The sequence below is a fragment of the Pelecanus crispus genome, chromosome 6 (genome assembly GCF_030463565.1).
Source record: "Pelecanus crispus isolate bPelCri1 chromosome 6, bPelCri1.pri, whole genome shotgun sequence".
NCBI lineage: Eukaryota > Metazoa > Chordata > Aves > Pelecaniformes > Pelecanidae > Pelecanus > Pelecanus crispus.
The window spans coordinates 3743918-3764585 of NC_134648.1; the positions used below are offsets into that span (position 1 = coordinate 3743918).

The 20668-nt window shown below is 37.6% G+C and overlaps 1 protein-coding gene across 10 annotated transcripts in view; it reads left to right on the forward strand.

Annotated features, from left to right (window-relative positions):
• Positions 1-20668, forward strand: part of SHANK2 (SH3 and multiple ankyrin repeat domains 2) — a 319997-nt gene that overhangs the window by 165995 nt on the left and 133334 nt on the right. For 7 of the 10 annotated variants that reach the window (XM_075713335.1, XM_075713336.1, XM_075713337.1 and 4 more), the window contains 2 exons: positions 10611-10693; positions 12303-12427. In XM_075713335.1, coding sequence (XP_075569450.1) covers positions 10611-10693; positions 12303-12427 — 208 coding nt within the window. Of the gene's footprint in view, positions 1-10518; positions 10694-12302; positions 12428-20668 lie in introns of those variants that run through there. The other 3 variants (XM_075713344.1, XM_075713343.1, XM_075713345.1) reach the window with 1 other exon arrangement.

The following is a 20668-nucleotide window of genomic DNA, read 5'->3' on the forward strand; positions in this document are numbered from 1 at the left end:
TATTAAGAGGGGCATTTCTCAAGCTTTTTTGCAGATAAGTAAACAAAATTTGGAGTAGGCTTAAAATAACTCAAGGGCTTAGTGTAATTAGAGAAATGGAGAGAGGGTATTTCAGAAGAAAGGTAGAGATGCCACCTCCTTGTTGACCTTAATGAGATTGCAAAACAGTGTGGTGATTAGTCAGGATTTTTAAAGGGATCTATGCAAATTAAACTCTAATTGAAGCCACCTTTTAATTTCAGTAAAATCCTAGAAAATCCGAGTTCCTCACTCTATACTATGTTTTTAAAGCTCTTGGATAAGAAAAAAGTGGGAAAATGCTTTCAGAAGAACATTCCTCTGTGCCTTTGTTAATACCGAGAGAGGACTTGAAACTTACTTGTAACGTGCCTTATACTGAAGTGTCAGAAAATTTTACAGGAATTTTAACACTGACGATTAAAGCACTATACACTTCTGTACAATGTAGAATTTTAAGTTAAATACGTACGTCTGTAAAGCTGAAATGAACAGTCAGGGTTACTCAGACTTCCTGTGGTTAGAGCTGTAGTTTCCAAGGAACGCAGGACAGGAGGACGGTAATTCCTCCTGCTCATCGTAGCAAACAGGGTGTGATGGAAACCCTGAGGGATCCCTTAGAACTGATTTGAAACTCATGGTTATCACGAGCCCTGAAATCACCAGTCTCTTCCCCCTGTTTCATAATTTCATTATGTTTAGCCGTTAGTATGTTTAGACTCTGAATGGCTGAGCGAGCAAATCAAGTTACGATACTGAAATGTATTGTGAGTTTAATAATTGTTATAAAGACCTGCAATGTCAAACTGCTACCTTAAATGGCTTGTAACACACTTTAAAACTGTTACTGAACCACTTTTTTTTTTTTTTTTTACTAAAAGTGTGACTAAAGCGTATTATAGAAACACGAATCGAGATCCTGAGGAAGGCGGATATAATCCCCTGTATTACCATGGCTGTGCATGTGCCAACGCATGATGACAAAACTGTACAAGAAGGAGGGAATACAGTGTACCATGTCTTTCAGTGAGTCGAGGAGCGAGTAACGCAGCTTGGTTGGGGGCTGGTGGAGTACTCTGGGGAAGCACCAAATGTGCTTGTCCATCTCTTACACCCTTCTCTGCTTTTGGCCTTTGGCAGAGACAGAGCGTTGGGCTCCAGGAACTGGCACACGTCCAACCCATCACGGTCGTGCATATGTTCCAGTGGCTCGCTCTATAAAGGGAAGGAAAAATTTCAAAGTCCTGCCTCATGTATGCCAACTCTGAGATAAGCGTAGAGATTGATTAGCAAGCTTTATGAACTAGTTCAGATGCTGCATCAGCTGAAGAAAGTCTTTATTATTATATATAGGTATGGTTTTGTACACTCATACCATTATCTTAGATCTGGGTTTACTTCCCTGGTTCTACCTTTGGTATTTGTCCTATTTGCTAACCTTGAACACGTTCTTTTCCTTGTTACTGTGGTTGTCTGCGATAATACTGACCACCTTTAGCAAAAACATTTGGAGACTTATTGATTAAAAAAACCTATATAGGAAAGCAGTGTTTTTATTAAAAGCTATCATTATTATTCCTTTTGTGTAAATAATTTATATGATAAGATGCTTAGGGAGAAAATTCCTATTTCTGTGTGGTTTTGTGGCAATAGCAGGGGCTGGAACTGCAGCTGCTTTGGGGCATCAAAATACAAATATAAAAAGTAAGGTGGGTAAATATTCTAGTTACCTGAACATATGTATGTGTTTGTACAGTCTATTTGTTCAAGGCTCGTAGTATAAGCAAGGAACATTAATATTTTCATAGTGCAGGCTTAGATTGCTCAAATGCTTGATAATTATAACTGAAAATTGCTACTAAGTATCAGGTATAAGTGGAGTGTGCTGTAGCCCAAAATACTCATGTGATTGATTCAACATCTGGATGAAATGGTTTGAAGGACTCTGCCTTATAAAACCCTCATGTTTGATACTGGAAGGACACCTGCCTGAATGTTTCATTTTGGTTTTCACTTTGTCATGTGTCGTACTTGAACTGACTATTTATTTTTAAAATACAAATGAAATTAATTAAGATAGAGGAATGAAGCTTTTATTTTTTTAATCTCACTTCACCTCTCTCCTCACCCCGCCATGTTTTTTTGTTTTCTTCCTACCAGTGCAGATGCAAGAGAATAATAACATCTCTCTTAAAAAAGACTATATATGCTCATTGTATTGTGTGTACATATATAGTGTGTATATGTATTCATATATGCATATCCATATATCCATACATATGGGCACATATGTATCCCATATATATATATATATAGTGTGTGTGTGTGTATATAGGATCATGACCTTACCGCTGACTCTTTTTTTCCTTCATATCCTATTCTGAGATTTCTGTGTAATATAAAATCAGGCTTTTACTGGATGATTTATATTTCCAGAAGTTGTTTGACTTCTTGTTTTGCTATATCAATATGTTACTTTAGTGGTTACAGTTTCAGCAACTTAAGGTGAAAACAGAGAAAAAAACAAAAGTAGTACTAGCCAAATCAATTGACTTGCGTGTTACTTTAGATTAGCTACTCCCTTCTCCTACACACCAAAGAATATGATATTAAGCACAATTAAAGGCTGGAGAAAAGAATGTGGACTGATACATAGTGAGAGGAAATTTCTCCTTGGTTCTATGTAAAGAAATTCTGTAACTTCTTTGCACTTGTGTCATTAAATCAGTGTTTCTCTTTTAAAACCTGTATTTCTTCATAATGTTTTATAGCATAAATTCATTGAAGTATATAACACTGTTACTTTCTTTAACATAGGTTGCTTCTTTATAATCATAGTTAATCCTTTGGGCAACTCTGTCAATCACAAGGCTGGAAAAAGTAGGACAGTCTTTCTCATTTCCCAATTTTTATCGAATCACTTCATGACTGGTTTGGTTGGGGTTTTTTTTTTTTGTTTGTTTGTTTTGTAACTTAGTGAAGAACTGTTCATTTTTTACCAAGGGTATCAAGTATTCAAAATCCAATAGAGATGGCTTGATTAGTTGTTTAAAAGTGCGAACGAAACACCTTAAGTGGAAGAAGTTATATGTCAGGTTTTACTGTAGTCTGTAATTTCCTCACAATGCAATATAGAGCTGTGCAATATCAGAATTGGGGAATATCTAAATGTCTTTTATGGCATGTTACAGTTTGGCATATACCTCTTTCATCAACAGACGAATTTCAATGGAAAATATGCAGCCTTGCTCTTCTCATGACCATAGATCTCTGTGTGATGTTTACTGAACTCTAGAAATGGCATTGATACAGGAGATTCGAAAGACAACTATATGGATATAGGAAGTATATAGGAGTATTGAAGCACCCTTTCTTCTTTTCCCATGCCTTTACTTGGCCGGAGCATAGCCAGCTGAGGAGGACCTGACTATGCTGAGGTAGCCATTCAGCCATGGAGGAAATGCGAACTTGGCTGAGGAGAAAATAGAATATGTCCTTTCGATTGCAATTGGAAGTTATTTGCCACAAATAAAGCCAGAGGGAACAGTAGTGCAAGGGGGTGGTGTTGGTCTTTTTTTCCTTCTTTGTTTTTTTCCTTGAGTGCCAGCCAGGAAGGCGTTGACACACAACCAACTGTTGGAAGTGCTAGTAAAGATACTGTCGTTGGGTGCTGCCATTCCCTTGCGAGCGCCTGTGAAGCTGGGATCCATAGGCAGTACTAAGCATTTCATTCCATGCTGCATGTCCGCATACAGCCCCTGATTTTGTCATTGTTTTTTGGTGAAATAGCAAAATGACTTGGAGTCACTGTCATTGTGAATGCCTGATGAAACCATGCTTATTCTCCAGTGTAACTATTTTGAAGACGCTACAGGGTGTTTTGAGAACTGTATTAGCTTTTATGGATAGGCAGCTTTGTTACCTGCAAATATGACCTCTAATTCACCTAATTCAGTTTTAACAGTAAATGTTGCACTGGTGTGAGAATTCTAGATCATGGTAATGAAATCATTGTTTTGGGAAACAGCTCAACTTCAGCCTGACTCCACTTTATGTACAGTAGCTCCATGGAAGAAAATGTAGGCCTGTGCCCCAATACCCTATCTGAAGAAACGAGGAACAATTGCATCTGTGTCTTCCTACAAACGATTTTGATGTTTTTTGGGGTAAGGAGAAGAAAGGGGAAAGTCAAACACTGCAAAGAAAGGAAGCAATGTTTTTACTTAAATACCCTCTTGTGAGAATCCCTTGACCTCAGATATTGAAGAGCAGAAAGGATGACCCTGCATTTTTTGTTCTTTTATGTGATTCTGTTCATCCCTTCTCTGTCATACTTAAATTATTGTACCATCATTATACTCCTTGGACTCCTATCTTCAGCTACCGAATAAGGAGTTTATCAACTTAAAGTTAACTGTTCTCCAGTATTTCTGTTCTAATGACAGGTTGTGTCTTCCTTGAGTATAATGTTGAGGTACTTATCAACAACCTATTTGAAAATATTTTCTTACTGTCCTCCTCCCAAACACATCTTGCTATAAACTTCCAGATAAACGTACGTTCTAAAGGAAATAATTTGGACTTGTCTTATATGACTGGAATTATATTGGCAGGATTGATCAGTTTTACAGAGTAAGCACAGTGCATGTGCTTTTGACACAAGGCAGGACAAAATACGTAATTGTATTTTTACTGAATATCTCCTGTAAGAGTATATTGTGCTTACAGAAAGCATTGCTAGAAGATGGGAATAAGTAGTTGAAAAAAGCGAAATGTAGAAAATAAACACACATTCTGAAAAATGGTAAAACATGTTTCACCAAAATAGCTGGAAATTGTTATTGGTTATTTAAGTCGTTATCATAAGAAACTACAAAAAGATTCTGTCAAAGGCAGTAGCGCTGGGCTGTGAATTATTCGTTAGCATAATAACCTATTACTGTTCAAAGCTATATCATATATTTACCAAAAACACACATTCTTAAGACAAATTGCATTGCAATGCAGTGAAAGACATCATCATATAAGGGAATCCTGCATGTGAGGGCAACATATTACAGAGAGGTTACTATGAGTTTGAATATACGGTTGACTCCATCTTCCTGTTTCTGTTTGGGTTGTAAGTGGGTTAGGTAGGGACCCATCTGTGTATTTTCCTATTTGCTGTGCAAAGCACCACGCTCACTGGTGTAGCTAATACATCTTGAACGAGTGATTGCTGTTCCGCATGTTACTAAAGAGCTGTGAAAGCTCTTCTGTAAGACCTACAGCTGGATGATCAATGCCTGGGAAACTTGAGCAATCACATACAGAGGCTTCATTAATCTTGAAGGCCTTAATTACTAGGATTAGCCAATTTTCCTGGAGTCATTACAGTAGATGACTATAAATAGTAAGGTTGCCCCTTCCAGCAATGACATCAAAAGTTTTCAGCTGGAAGTCTGTTATACCTTACAGTAAGATTTGCTGTAGACATCATTGCCATTTTATATGGCATCAGGACAGGTAACTTCCCGAAAAAGGGCAATATTTGTCGAGAACATTCTTTATATGCTTTTAACAGGGATTGACTGTTGGAATGTGCAGTAAAGACGTCCTCTTGAATGGATTTCCAGAATGCCCTTCTGTGGGCTTGAACATAACCACCATAAATTGACTATCTTAGCCTGAAAGGAATTAATGCAACTGCTTTCAGACATTGTATATAAATTTATGGAATGATTTGCATATTGTTTTATTGCATCTGGCAAAGTCTAAAAAAGGCATTTCCTTTATTGTTGGGCTGTGATTTGATTCTTCCAACATGTAACTAGCTGTGAGTTCAGTAGAACTTTGAAGAACATTGAAATTGCATGAGTACTGAGAGAGGACATAAAAAGGGACTGATGAAGAGATTTGGATTTACTTGGCCAACTGAAAGAAGTGAACTTGGAGAGAATAACTCCTCACTCAAGGATAGAGCAAGCCATCTGACTGAAGGGTTTGTGGGCTTGAGAAGGCTACTTGTGGTTGTAACTCTGGTTGCTTGAATCTCACATGTGATCTGTTAGATAACTTTTCTGCCTTGGGAGGCTGTAGTCCAGTTTGTTAAAGCTGACAAGGTTAGACCTAGATTACGTTTCTAGGGGATGCACGATTGGAGAGAATCATGAAAATAATTCCTATTTAAATTCAGTTTTACTCTGCCTTAGGGAGAGATTGATGATAATATACCAAATAGCCATTTGTGTTTTCAGATAATGATGATAATTTCCAGTGGGGTGTGCTCTACGTGTTGTTTTTCAGATTGAAATCAGCAATGATACATGTGATACAAACTTGCCTAAGCTTATTCTGTGGACCTGATAGTTTCCATCTCTGTAATTTAGTATTTTAACGTTTGGAGTAAGTCATGCTTTAACATAGGGTGTAGTTATTGTAGTTGTGAAATGGAAGCTAGGTTTCATGGTTTTTCCTCCATCAGGAACCTGTGCTTCAACCTTTATTTTCTTCATAAGGGTGTCTATAAAAGACTTTACAATTCTACTTCCATCCTCAAGTATTGTCTTAATGAGCTGTTAGCAAAGTAGAAATTCTTGCTGTCTTGAAAAGTCTACACAAATGACTGTTGTTATGTTGAACATACGAGTGCTGAGTTAAAATCTCAGGTGTCTGTCTGACCATGGGTAAATCTCTTTATTTCCTTTCTCCATTGATAAGTATGTAAAATTATGGAAATTCTAACAGCTCTGCACAATTCTTGAGCCTTAAAGTGTTCGAGAAGCTACATAAACTGATGTGCAAGTATACTTTATAGTGTTTAATGTTTGGATAAAGCAAAAGTGATTTTAGATTGACATTTTTGCCTGAAGTTTTTATCTTTATTATTGTACTTCGTGCAGAAATATTCTGCACTTCATAGGATGTATTTTGCATTTAACTTTGTGTGCACTGAATCTTGGACTTACACAGCCCAAAGTCAAAGTAATGTGTGCCCTATTTAAGTAATGAGCTATTGATTTTAAAATTACTCATTTTATTGCCACAATATGGAACTAGTAATATCCTAAAAACTCATCTCTGAAATGGACACCATTTAATTTCAGTTTGAGATGGGACAGAAATGGACTTTAAGGATTTTACTTATTGAAATCTGGTGTATAACAGATAGCAGGGACTGTTCAGCCTCATGTAGAGCCGTACAGTGTACGCAAAGCGTCTGTGAAGAAATGCCTCTTCCTCTTGCTTGAGCTCAGACCTCTGAACAGGCTTGTAACGTAATGTCGCCTTTGTCACTGGTAGCTGTACCCTATATGCATTCTGTTGCTAAGTATTTACAACACCTTCAGGATCAAAGAAATGCTGCCAGCAAGGCTCATTGTGAGAAATTTTGACGTACTTTTACATTTGGCACTGCTTTGCCTGCCAGGACCAAGTAGACTGTGAACAGACCTTCAGCATGTCTTCAGTGAAGAGGTCCAGTCTGACAGTGAGATAAGAGAACCCTGTCATGGCAAAGCAAACAAAAAGCAATAATGCAAACAGTCAGAGGTTAAACTTCTTTTCCCCTCTTCTGCACCCTTCTCTCAGGGGTGCAGAGTGAGTTTGCTGGGAGAAGGGGTGTGGAGGTTGCAAGTTTGGTTCATTTGTGTGCGCATGTTTGTTTTCCATCCTTTTCCGGCTGCTAGTCCTTAGCTCTGCAGCACTGGGGTGTGTGTAGAGAATCAATTTGCTTTCTGTGATTGCTTTAAACAACTTTAAACTGCTCATGCCATAGGATTCTTGTGGGTCCCCTTCTCCTAGCACATAAAAGAAGAAATGGCTACACATCTGATTTTTTCAAACCTACATTTTTGCTTTACAGGCTGTGATGGAATTTTCCTTATGTAGTACATCACTGAAACAGTGTATTAGTAAGCTGTATTTGTCAAGGAATAGAGATCAGTTTGTACATTTTGTTACCAAAAACTCATGATGCGCTTCTGCTTCCCTTCCCTTTCCTCTCCCCCTTGCATGTAAAACGCTAAAACTTTATAAAGCTTTGGCAATTCAGTATTCCCATTTCCAATGTCTGAACTGAAGTATAAAACTGTGTAGTTTATGCAATAATGTGCTGTACATGAAAATCACAGGTGGTTTTCATACTTTTAATCTGAACAGTCATAAACCTCTACTTTAGGATGAAGTGAGCATAATTTGAAAATGCCTCTTCATTTCATTAGCTGACTGTGAAAGGACCCTAGATGCTTTTTTTTTAGGTGTAGATGCTTAACGTTGATCAGGTGAATTGATCCCGAGTTTTCCAAGCACTGCTTTTGGTACTTGAGCCTTCAGCTTTTTAGGGAATGATACAAATTTGTTTGGTTTCATCAACAAAAATGAAAGAAATAGAGCAAGGTTTGATGAGGTACCTAGCTAATAGGCTTCTGAATTCTTTATATTAATGAATTGAGATGAGACTGGGAATTGGGTAGGGGAGAGGAGGTGTTTTCTTTGAACCAAACACTTTCTATGATTAGGTTCTCAAAAGTTGCCTTCTAACTTCTACTAAGCTATTGAAAGTTTACAAGGAAACTTTAAGGTAGTTAGAAAAAACCCAAGGAAATGGGTTTTATAATTTGACCATGTATTAATAAAAATGCTGGTGACAGCTTTACTGTTGACTCTTCAGTGGATAAGTATGGAACCCCACCTTGAAATTGAGTGGTGAAATGAAGAAAATAAGCTAATACGCTTGTAGGTTCAGTTGGTTTCTGTAACATTAGGACGTTGATGGAGGGCTTCAGCTTCAGTATGGGCTCTGAGGGTTGCATATTCCATCCCACCCTAATATCCCTGAATAGAAGTGTGGTTGGCTTTCTGAAGAAATAGGCGTTTTCTTATTATATCCTTCCCATAGCAGGGGTATTAATTGTAAGAGAAGGTAATGTCTGAATTATACGTTAATAATAGTAAATTGAGAGACAGTACTCAAAAGCTGTTGATACTGCTGGAGATCATTTGTTGGTCGGAAAGTTGCCATTGTGGTAGTTCTAATTCATGTGTTATTCCATTCAGAGGTGTTTAAATACTTTGTGGTTTAGAAGATGTAATTACATCATCACTTTAGCAATAACACGAAGTTGCATCCCTCACTTAGAGTTGGAAAGTCACCAAAAGGATAGGCTGTGGTACACCAAAGATCTGGAGTTTGGAGGCTGTCCATTGGTGTCCTAATATCATCATCTTTGTCTTTGGTCAGAGCTTTAAATAAAAAGGTCACACCAATTTATCTTTCATTAGTTTCCTCCTCCCCTTCTGGATGATTAATGGCACTGAAGCAGGTCCAATGTCTTACTGTATTGAATGCTTTAGTGACTAGATCCTGTACAACACCGGTGGTAACAATAGTTGGCTAGTAAAAAAATTAAGAAAACTTGCTCTTGCTTCTTTCTGTCTGCAACAGTTTTGTAGGTATTTTAAAGCCAACCTAGCAGCGTGTTTTGCAGTGCTTACGATTCATGAATACTTGACCCCTGACACTGTCTTTATTCAGAAGAATGTCGTGCAACTGGTGCTGTGTAATGGCTTTATACTTAAAAGAGCATTCAAGATTTTTTTTTTCTTTTTTTTACCTTGAGGTTATTTTTAGTAACCTATTGTTTAATGAAAGACACTAAACAACTTCAGGCTTTTACAGATCGTTCCCTGTATATGAAAGGTCCCATTTTAATGTGGATTTTATGCGTTTTCTTCATCTACCCTCTACTTTTTTCTTAGCCAATGACAGTAAGATTCCTAAGGCTACTTTCTCTTTAAGGACATAACTGCTTACATAAATAGTCCTTTAGACCGTCTCCTTGTTTTATAATATTAATTGTTTATCAGAAGCTGGGCAATATTCCTTAGAAATGTGTTTTCCTGATTGTGCATGCCTTGTTACTATTTCAATTATGCAGATTCTCGATGCTGTGGAAATTTGTGCTTGATGACGCCAAGGCAGCTGCACGTTGTTAGCATTGTAGGCTGTCAGATGATCATGTGGGATTCTTGCAGCATGCAACATTCAATAGGATTGAAAAAGGGCTTTTGATGCAAGGCATAGCTTTCAGAATATATTTGTGCCTTTTAGTTAGCTAATATAAAATCATAATTTATTATCTTTAAATTTAAAATGCTGCCTCATTTTTCTTCTGGTTGGTTTCATTTTGGCTTCACTAGAAGATGCATCTGGTACATCCACGATTGAGGAGTTTATTAATGATACTGTCGTTCAGTTCACTTACTTTTTTTCCTTTTAGAGTCCTGGCTAGCCCACAGATTACATGATCACATGTTCGTTCAGTCATTCATATAGAACACAAACCACCATGCATGATTTCTTCTTCTTTCTTTTTCCTCTCTGCCTTTTTTATTCCCTTTAAGTTGCTTTGTCATGTTCTCTTTTATCATCAAGCTTAGTCTTTGTCTTCCCCTCGCTACTCTTTGTTCTATATTTTCCCATGCTTGGTTACTGCAATATTATTTGATTAACGGGCTGTGATGATGATGAACCTGCACACTGGAGGAGCAGCTACTACAGTGGTGATGAAGGGATGTAATAATGGTCGCTATCCTCGGAATTCTCTCTACAGTGACTGCATAATAGAAGAAAAGGCAGTGGTCCTGCAGAAAAAAGACAATGAAGGATTTGGATTTGTTCTCAGAGGGGCAAAAGGTATGTGCTTCTGTGTGTGTGTGTGCGTGTGATGTGCACTGGCATGAAGAAATTTATACATCTCTGAATATAAGCAGGAATTATTCTTGGTGCACTTGGTTGCTAGACAACAGGATTCTCTGTATGCTGTACTACTCGGACGGATTTTAGTGGCTTCTGTCTGAAGCAGTTTGCATTTTTACATGGGAGAAGGACTGTATGATCGGTTTGGGGGGAGAAAGTTTTGTCTGTATTTTTATCGTGTTGCTCTATGTAAAATTTTGTCATTAATCTGTTTTGTTATGCAGTTTACCTAACTAGGGGAAACCTGCTTTCCTTATAAAACCTGCTGCTTTATTTCAAATGTCAGTCGATTTAAATAGGTCTCCGAATAGAAATAGACAAGAGAGTGATGTTTTGTTTAAAATAGGTGTGGATCTTCTGCAAGGTGACATTGGTGCAGTTTTAGTATGAAAATATGATCTTTTTTTATATCTTCAGAAGCTGCACGTATGTTGCATGGCCTGTAGTGTGCTCATTTTAAAAGCTGTTCATATGTTAAACTGCATGTTACTTTTCTGTAGACTAAAATCTCTCCTAATGGCATTCTTAAGAGTTAAAAAAAGCATTCTATTTAATGCTTTGCATTTTAACTTTCAGTCCAGTTTGCTCCTTTTGTATTTAAAAAAAAAAATATGATGGTATGTCCCATCTCTTGCTCCCCCTCATTTTACATGGGTTCTCCCTTGCCTTGCTTGAGCATGAAAATTATTCCATGTCTTCATTCCTGGGACATCGTTTTGGCTCTCCCTGTTCCCCCACCCCCAAACCAGTGCCACCATAGGTTTTCAGTGTTGTACAAGCTTTTCTAATTTCAGCTAAATAAAAAATTTGTGGAGTTCTACTAGGAAAGCCACCTTTTCGCTAAGCCATTGGCATGAGTGGTCCGTGCATTGAGCAGAGGTTACTCCCTCTGTGTAAGCCCAACGATTGTCCCCAGATTTTCCCTGTAACGGTGAGGGCACCTCAGGTGAAAGACCCAAGGACTTTCCTGCTCGGGTGTGTACGTGACACAGAGAGAGAGAGGGCTCTTGCAAGGCCTGCTGTGCCTCCCTTCCTAAAAAGTGATTTCTTCTGTCATCTTCTTTGTAAGACACATCGAAATCTAGGAGAAAAATCCGCTTTGATCTTTTTCACCCTTTCCCACCCCCGCCATCCCCCCAGTTCGGCTGGATGCTCTCTTCTGGCTACAGTACCTAATTCATTTTTAGTTGGATGTTCCCAGAGTTACAAGCATTTTGCCAGGCATACAAAAGGGTTACTTGAACTAAGACTGACTATCCTGGCATACTCAGAATCCAGCTACTGCCTCATACAGCTTGATTTGGTCTGTGTCAGTAAAGCAGCATGTATTTTTTCTCGCTGAATCGACGACCTGTGGATTGCTGTTGCAGAGGGATTGCACTCTGTCCCCAGCATCTTGCTATCCCCTCAGGCAGAGTCCTCTTACTTTTAGCACCCACCATTTTTTAACCATCAATGTGAATGGCCAAGAATAGGCCTTTAGTCAAGTGGTGTTTGCAAGCACTCCGTAACTTTCTTTTTTTTAATGTGGTATTTATTTTTAAAGCTGACACACCAATTGAAGAATTCACCCCAACTCCAGCCTTTCCTGCTTTGCAGTACTTGGAATCTGTGGATGAAGGGGGAGTAGCATGGCAAGCTGGCCTGAGAACTGGAGACTTTTTGATCGAGGTAGGAGATCCGCAAATTTGATTCTCAGTGCTCTGTTGGGGAAATAGGGATGTTCCCTTTGTACGATTTACTTCGGAAAAAAGCGTGTGATGCTTCTGAACAGCAAGTTCAGTGGACTAACACCAATAATGTACTTCACTTTATCTATTTTAAAATCTCATGCAACGTTTAGGAAAGCATTTAAAAAGAACAGTGTTCAGGTTGGCCGGGCATTTTCTGTTTGTTCTTTTTGTTGTTTGGGAATACACTATAGGAGAAATTTGGGAGGTTTTATTCTTCTTTGCTGTATTGAATTGAAATTTAGATTAACTTCAATATTTATTGTAGGCCATCAATTTTGTTGTCTTCTAAATATTTTTGCAGAGTACCAAAATTAATGACTTTTTATGCAACTATTTCTGCAATCAGAAATATCAGTGGTCTTGTGCTGTTTAGAAACCATGGAGAATAAAGCAAATTACTTTGGCTTGAAATTAAATATTTCCAACAGTGCACTGCAAATACAATCATACAAAAAATAAGCAATGGATGTTATCACAATATAAATTACTTTATAAAAAGGATATCTTTAAATACTTGCTTCATTCATACCAAAAATGTCTTCACATTTTATATTTTTGGAGGATTTTTGGTTGGTATTTTAGGTTTTGTTGAAATAGTTGGTACTGCTTTTTAGTGTTACTGGGCAGTTGCAACACAATCATGATCTGGGAATTTCTTCCTCTTCCCCACCCCCCAACCTTTTTATGGCCAACAATGCAATGCTGTGATTCTGTGAAACTAGGTGTTTGAAAATAGGTCTTTCAGGATGGATCGACCAAGTCTTGTCTGCCAGATCTATTGATTTGATTTTATTTTTTTCTTCTTTAGACACATACATGTTTTGTTAAAGTATTTACTGGTGCTACAACATTTATTTCTGCAGAGCTGGCCTTTACGTTCGGGAGAGGATATAACGTGCAGCTTTTATTTGTTGTGTGCATTGAACTCCCGTGGTGATTGAATTTAAATAGTTCCACCGCTTCTTCACAGTGTAACAATGAAAGAACAGGCTTTGCAGACTTCTAAAGTAAATAGTTGTGCCTTTTTTTCTCTGCCTTCAAAGTACATCGTTCTTACTGTTTGTTTACTTACGAATAAGAATTTAGCAAACTCTTGAACGATAGCTTACAAATTGTACTGATACGTACTCTGTGCAAGGATGCTTTCAAAACTATGATTATTCACGTTAGGTGTGGGGGTTTTTTTAACAATGCTTTATTTTTAAAAGTTGATTTCTTTTTAGGCTTTTAACCTATAGGAAGTATGAATAGTCTGTACTGGCTGCTTTCACAGTAGATTTGATGGTGAATAATGTGTAATTTAATGGAGAGGATTACAGAGTGACAACTACGCATATGGATTTTTTTAAGATCTCTGAAGGGACACAAGAAGTCTGGGTAACTGATTCTGCACAAAACTTTACTGGTTTTTTTGGCAAATGAAAGAAGAATTATAATTAATTGCCCAGACAATGTACTCCTAGCCTTAGCTTAGAAGAGCAGTTAAATGTGAATCAGGACATTAATCCATATTCTACACAGTCCAGCATATTTGTAATTAATTTTGAAAGAAGCAGTTGTTACATGCAAATCAAGCCCATTTCTGTGTAATTTATGTTCATCAGGGTTATTCTGTTCTGAATTTTGCAAGTTAATTAAGAGGCTACGATAATCCTGAAAAATCACAGCTTTGCTGTTGTTGAAGACGTTTATGTTGGAGAAAGGCAGGGGTTTTCTTCTATTTTATGAACCACATGGGCAGTGCACAATACTCTAGCTCTAGTAAGCTATCTTTGAAGGTATTTACACTGATGCGAAAGATACTCTTGTTGAAATATAAATGACTGGTCCACCTGCACTTCTAGGAATGCCAAGCTACTTTATTTCTTGTGTTGAACTGGGAGGAGTTAAATGCACTATACATGGCAGTGAGTGGTTATCGTAACTGGTGTAGTTAGTCTGTCTTACTGTTAAACGATTCCTCCCGTGGCTCTGAAGTTTATGCTGCTGTGTGTAAGTGCCACCTCAACCATTTGTAAGTAATATAATGCATTTATCATAAATGTCACATGAATAATAAAAGAGTTAATGGACAACTAGGATCCTAATTAGTCCCATTTATAACACTTGCAGCAAGCGTCAGGCTTTAGGGAAGCGGGAGTCCAGTTTGGCAGAGGGTAAAATGCAAGGGAGAGCAGATGTTTCGCTCTTGCTCGAGGAGGTTCGGTGCCTTGGGGTCACGGAGATAAGGGGAACCTTTGCCCTTACTCCTCACGACGGAAAGACAAGTTTGACAGGAAGATAGATCCTTTTTTTGGAAGCGTGAGAGTAGGTGAAGGGAAGGCATCATTTCTTCATGTGTAATTATGATCTCTGGACCTTCTGAGGGGTTAAAACTTCAGCAACAGCGACTGAGCATACTAAAGTAGTTCAACGTTGAAGATGATGCGTGTTGAGCAGAACAAATAAGAGATCTATACAGAAAAGGAAGAAAAGGTGTTGTCTTGCTTCAGCAGGTAAACGGAATAGATATTAGCTGCCACAGGGTTGGCACAGTTTCATTTAACTGGGTTTTTATCAAGTTTGCAGTTTTTCTGAAAAGCCACGTGATACTGATTTGTCCAACCTGTATAATTAATTTTAACGTGAGACTTCAGAGATCAGTGCTAAACTTGCCTGTGGAAATAGTGTTCACAGACTCTTCATTGAAATTACTGATACTATTTGTTTTTTTCTCCTTGATTCAAATCCAGTCATATTTTTTGTGATAAAAATTGTGATGTGTGTAGTGGCTTTTCTGGATGGAGCACAAACAGAATGTATTGGAAAAGTGCATGAGTTCTTTTAGAGCTGAAACAGTTAGCTAGAGACAGCTGTCATTACATGTGGATTTTCATAAGCAATTCCACAGTTGCCAATTCCTGTGATTTTTCTTAGCTTTGATAAACAATCAGAAATGGAATATGTTTATGAATTGGTTGTTATAACTGAGAGAGATTGTATAGCTTGCCCTATTTGCTATTTTTCACATTTTTGGTTGATGTTTTCTTGAATCTTGGTATCTGCCCAATTAAGAAGACAGCTAAAAGTAAAGCAACATATTGTATTAGTGCAAGTGCTAGCCAACCTAAAAATTATGGTTTCCACTAGAAGTAGATTTAAAAAACTGCAGCCATCATTAATGTATACACCAATTCTAAAGCCATTGTAGGTCACTGTTAATTCATCAGAGTGCCTGGATTTCTATAGGACACCTGTTGAAGTTTGTAAATGCTTGATCAGAAAAAATCAAACTATAAGCTGATTTCATTTTTTTACTTGAAATATTTGCAAGAAAGAAATGTATTAGCTCTGATTATAAACCTCTTCTTTATGAATAAACTTTATGTGCCTAACCCTTCCTTACCTTTGTTTAGTGTAGGAGTCAAACTAAGCATAAATAGAGGAACCATTGAACACTACTATTCAAAGTGCGCTGTCTTACAACTTGACGTAAAAAATTCTTTAAGTTGGGATTGTGTTTTCTTTTGAGATTTGCTTTGATGACATATACAAGTATAACTATCTATAAATAAACAGATCCATTAAAGTGGAAGAGATTTTTTAACTCAGAATAGTTTGGTTTGGTTTTTTTTTTAGTATAGTAGGATATAGACTGTCTTACTAAATTAAAACCCAGTGGATTATTAACTATTTGTTATTGTTGTATCCATGAGTGTGCAGCTGTTTTGCAGGTGTTGCATGATGCGATGTGTGGGGATTTTTCATCTGCCACAGAGCGTATCTCATATCAAACAATAACGTTGTAATATCAATACTTAGGAAGTGAAACTAATTCTGCAATACTTTACCAGAATAATGCATTTGCTCTCTAAATGAGGCATCGCAGTTTGCATTATTGTGCCATAAAATCACTTCTTTTTCCAGATAAATTGAAATGTTATTGTCTTCAGAATAGAATGGCTGCTTATTTACATTCCAGTTAAAATGTAAACGAGGTAAACCCAGTGTATTATCCATTAAAAAAAAAGAGAAAAGCAAAAAAAAGAAAGGGTAAAATTCAAGGTTTGATTTGAGGTTCAAAATCAGAGATGGTAGTAGAAGAAATCTCATAATTTTGCTGCAGAACAGTTCAGTTGGTACTTGTACTAAAATATGCAAAATAGTCTGTAGTATAACTGCCTGTATTTCTTTATCCTCAAGAGCTTATAGAATTTACTAGTACAAACTTCTCTTTAAGTAGTGTTAGGTGGAAAATAGACACCATTTTATTACAGACAGCGTTATTTTATCATTGTATTAGATAAAGATATCTGTCCTCTGACTGAATGTAGGAAGTAGCAATAAATATTTAGGGAGTCATTTAAAACCTCTGGAATATTTTTTTTTTAAAAAAATCCCACACAGACACACACAAGTAACTTTAGATTCATATTTAGCTATAGGTTAGATTTTTGTTTTATTCCAGAAAACACTTTATACAAACTTCAAAACTGATCTGGAAAGCAAGCTTTTATCTTTATTGTTGTAACTTAGACTATAGTCATTATGAATATTTTTGGCAAGCATAGCAATATTATGTCTTACATTTGTATTCAATGGCTGGATGAATTAGTGGTTTTACAAAGCCATCTGTTAATGATTTAAATCCTTTCAGCAATAGAGAAACCTTCCCAGCCTTGGGTAATCTTCATTAATTGCCCTCTTCTTCCTAGTGTGAACGTCTCTAGCTTCTGCCACCAGATATAAATCCACATTTATTTTTTTTCAGGCAGCTACATGGGGACCATGATACATTTTTCTCTCTTGGAAATAAACCGAGGCCTTGTTAGTGTCTTTGTAATAAGATGGTTTATCGCAGTGCGATTTTTTTGTGGTTGTTTTCTGAAAGTTTGTTCATATCCTCCCAAAAGTGTGGATGCCAGCTCGATGCAGTACTTAGCAAGAGCCTCCCTAATGTTGCGTGTAGGAGGAAGAAAGTAAAACCAAGAATATTGGTACGTTTTTGTATGCTGTCTTTACCTCTCACACTTAGGGCCTTTTGGTGGACCGAGAGAGTAAGGTCCACGTTAGCTCGCTATCTTGCATTAGGGGATTGTTGTTGCCGATTTGGCCGCTCCTCCTGCCCAGGCAGTGAGCCTCCCCTGTTGCACGGGACGCAGGAGAGCGGCCAGGCGCGTCGCTGCGCACTCCCAGCTGTTCCTAGGCAGCATCTGGTTCGGGTTTGGGTTCAACCCTACAAACAATATTCTTGCATCTTTTTCATGATGAGAGATTGACCAAACCTGCAGCAGTACTGCAGTGTTTCAGCATATATATATATATATATATATATCTGTAATCTATACTGAAAGTTTCTCTGTGTATCTGTGTGTATGTATGTATATGGTTACTCTAAGGGTAGCAGGGCTCTCACTAACCTGCAAGTCGGAGGTACAGGAGATCTTGCACGTCTAGACTGGGCCCCAGTATTTTGAAATCTGTATATTTAATTGACACATAGTTTGATTCAAGCAACTGTTAGAGAAAAAACGTAATTTCTGTTTACCAGTTAGTCGTAATTCTCGTGGTGAAATCTGAATGTGGTGTCTATTAAGTACAAGCGTACCCCTGACGCTTCTTAAAATGAAAGTCATCAGAGTCCAAAGGAAACTTTCTTCCTGTTTTGATTGTGAAATTCTTTTGCTTAAGCATAGCTACAGATGTATTGGAGGAGTGGGACAACGGGGTCTTGGAAAAAGAGCAGCTCTGGTAAAAGTGATGAGCAGTTTGGTGCATCTGCGCAGTCTCTGACCAAGCAGATTAATTTTTCACTTGATGGAAAAGTATTTTGCTTGTTTTCCACTTAAATTCAGTGAGTGAGGGTTTAGGGGTTTTTTTTTTTCCTTAATTTATGTTTTTAGTGGGTGATGGCAGCTGAATGAAATCACTGTTCCTTCAAAGTGCTTTGGATCTGCACAAAAGCACTGTAGAAAAATGACAACTATTTTGGACTGTTCTTTTTATCTGTTTAAATGCAGCCTCTAACCTGTAGGAAGTGATGGTATTCCAAATGTGCTCAGTGTGATCATAAAAAAGATGGACCAATCTTCTTTAATTCTAAAAATACATTAATAAGACTGTTACCTTTTTTGGCATAGGTGGAAACAGGCAGATAAAAAAGAATTTGGTTCTTACAAGAGCTCAGCTATTCACGCCTAAGCAAATAATATGCTTTAAAATAAGACTGAAAAGCAGGCAAAAATGAAATCACGTTGCTGTTGTCAGACATACAAAACGAGGCTGTGAGCAAAACTGGGAAGCGTTTTCCTTCAGCCTTGATTCTGCATGAGGTGTACACTGGGCTCGTAATCCCAAGGTGCAAGAGAAAACGGTGGTATTTATCTGGTTTCCCAGAAATGTAACAAGTGCCTATTTGATACTGAGCACTGCTGTCATGCTGCTTTGAGAGGAGAATTTGGAAGGAATTTTGGTGATAATGGAAACAGAATTAGCTCTGTGTCCATTCAGTTCTCTATTATCAATTTTGAGGCATTTTGACCTAGATGTCACAGTATTTCTAAGACAAGTTTGTTAACATTTCTGTTCTGAGGGATTGTGCCGAAGCTCATGGGACTGTGTGTGGAGTGTAGAGCTATCCATAGGGAGCTTTTTGACTTCTTGTGAATATGAAAACCAATTATTTCCCTGACTTCCTACTACAAAATCCTCTAAAAATAGCATATTTGCTTAAAGATAAGCTGCTTATTATAAATAGCCGGTTCTTGGCCACCTAGAAGCCAGCCGGTGGCATCTTGCCATCCTGGCCATCCAGTGTTTCACATAAAGCAGCGATGGATCGTCTTCACTCTTGCAGATGTCTGCCTGTCCTCTGTTTGAATAATACAAGAATAATACAACTCTTCCATTTCTAGCTCTTAGGTGTTGCGGTTAGGTATTAAGACTAATGATACCATATAAATTAATGCTGTTCTTAAGGTATAGTTTGGAGATTTCCAGAAGACATTATATTAAAATTAATTTCTCTGAAGCCTGTTGGCTTTTTTTAGTCTCTTGATACTATGGAAACCTGGTTGCCGGAATGGAGCTATATGAAAAACAGTACGTGTGCCTGGTATTTTAGGGGAGAAAATACAATTTCTTTTAATTGCGGGATGCTGCTACAAACCTGAAAATTTACAGGTGAAGGAAAACAGATGAGTTGTTTTAAATGGTGGAGAATTAACTGACAAATTCCTATTGTTGAGTGCTGCAGTAGAACTAATCTAATACCTGGAATTTTTCTTTTTTCTTTTTTTTTTTTTTTTTTTCTTCTTCCTGTTTTCGGGAGGTGTAAGCATCTTACAAGCAGGAGAAATACTGTAACGTGGAGTTGCATGTGTATGTGGGGGGGGGGGTATTTATTTATTGCCAGTTTTCTTTTTCTTATTCTGAGACTGGCAATCAATTTGAGTGATGCTGAAAAGACAAGTTCACCTGCTAGTTGTGTTTCATGAACCACAAGTCTGTCCAGAGGTGAAAAGGAAGTTGCTTGACATCTGATAATCACATGCTTCATGAGCAGTAACCTTACCCTCTCTTCCTACCCGTTCCTCCTCCCCACCCAAAATTTCTAGGTTCCTGAAGAAATAGCTTCATTCGCAGTCTCAAACTATCCAAATACATCTTTGCTATTACCTCTGAATCTGAAAAAGCAAATGAAAATTCTAGAACTTGACATGTATTGTATTAATTTTGTTTTCTTGGTAGGTTTTCCTGAAAATCATAACCTTTTAATCTATACTGTGGAATGGGGTTCCTAAACTGTTTCAGATGTTTCAGAGGGGTTAGATAAATCACTTCATGTTGGTATACAGAACAGGCTCCCCACTGCTTTTGTGTGGGTGCTAGGAACTGCAGAAACACTCTTGATTTAGGGCAATTCTGAACTTTTGAATCTGATCTAGCAGAAGTCTGCATTTCTTTAATTATTATTTCTTTTGCATTCAATTTCTAATATGTGTCCTCTATAGAAGAGTGGTTGTGGGTTCAGATTTAATCCATTAATTACTTAAAAAAGCAGGAGAAGGCTTCCTTCCCTATTCCTTTTCTCATCCTGCTATGGCTGTAGATAGAAGAAAAAAATCACAAACTTCTAACCTACCTCTCTATCTAATTCAGGTCCTTACACAACATTAGGGTATGTACAAACAGTATAGGT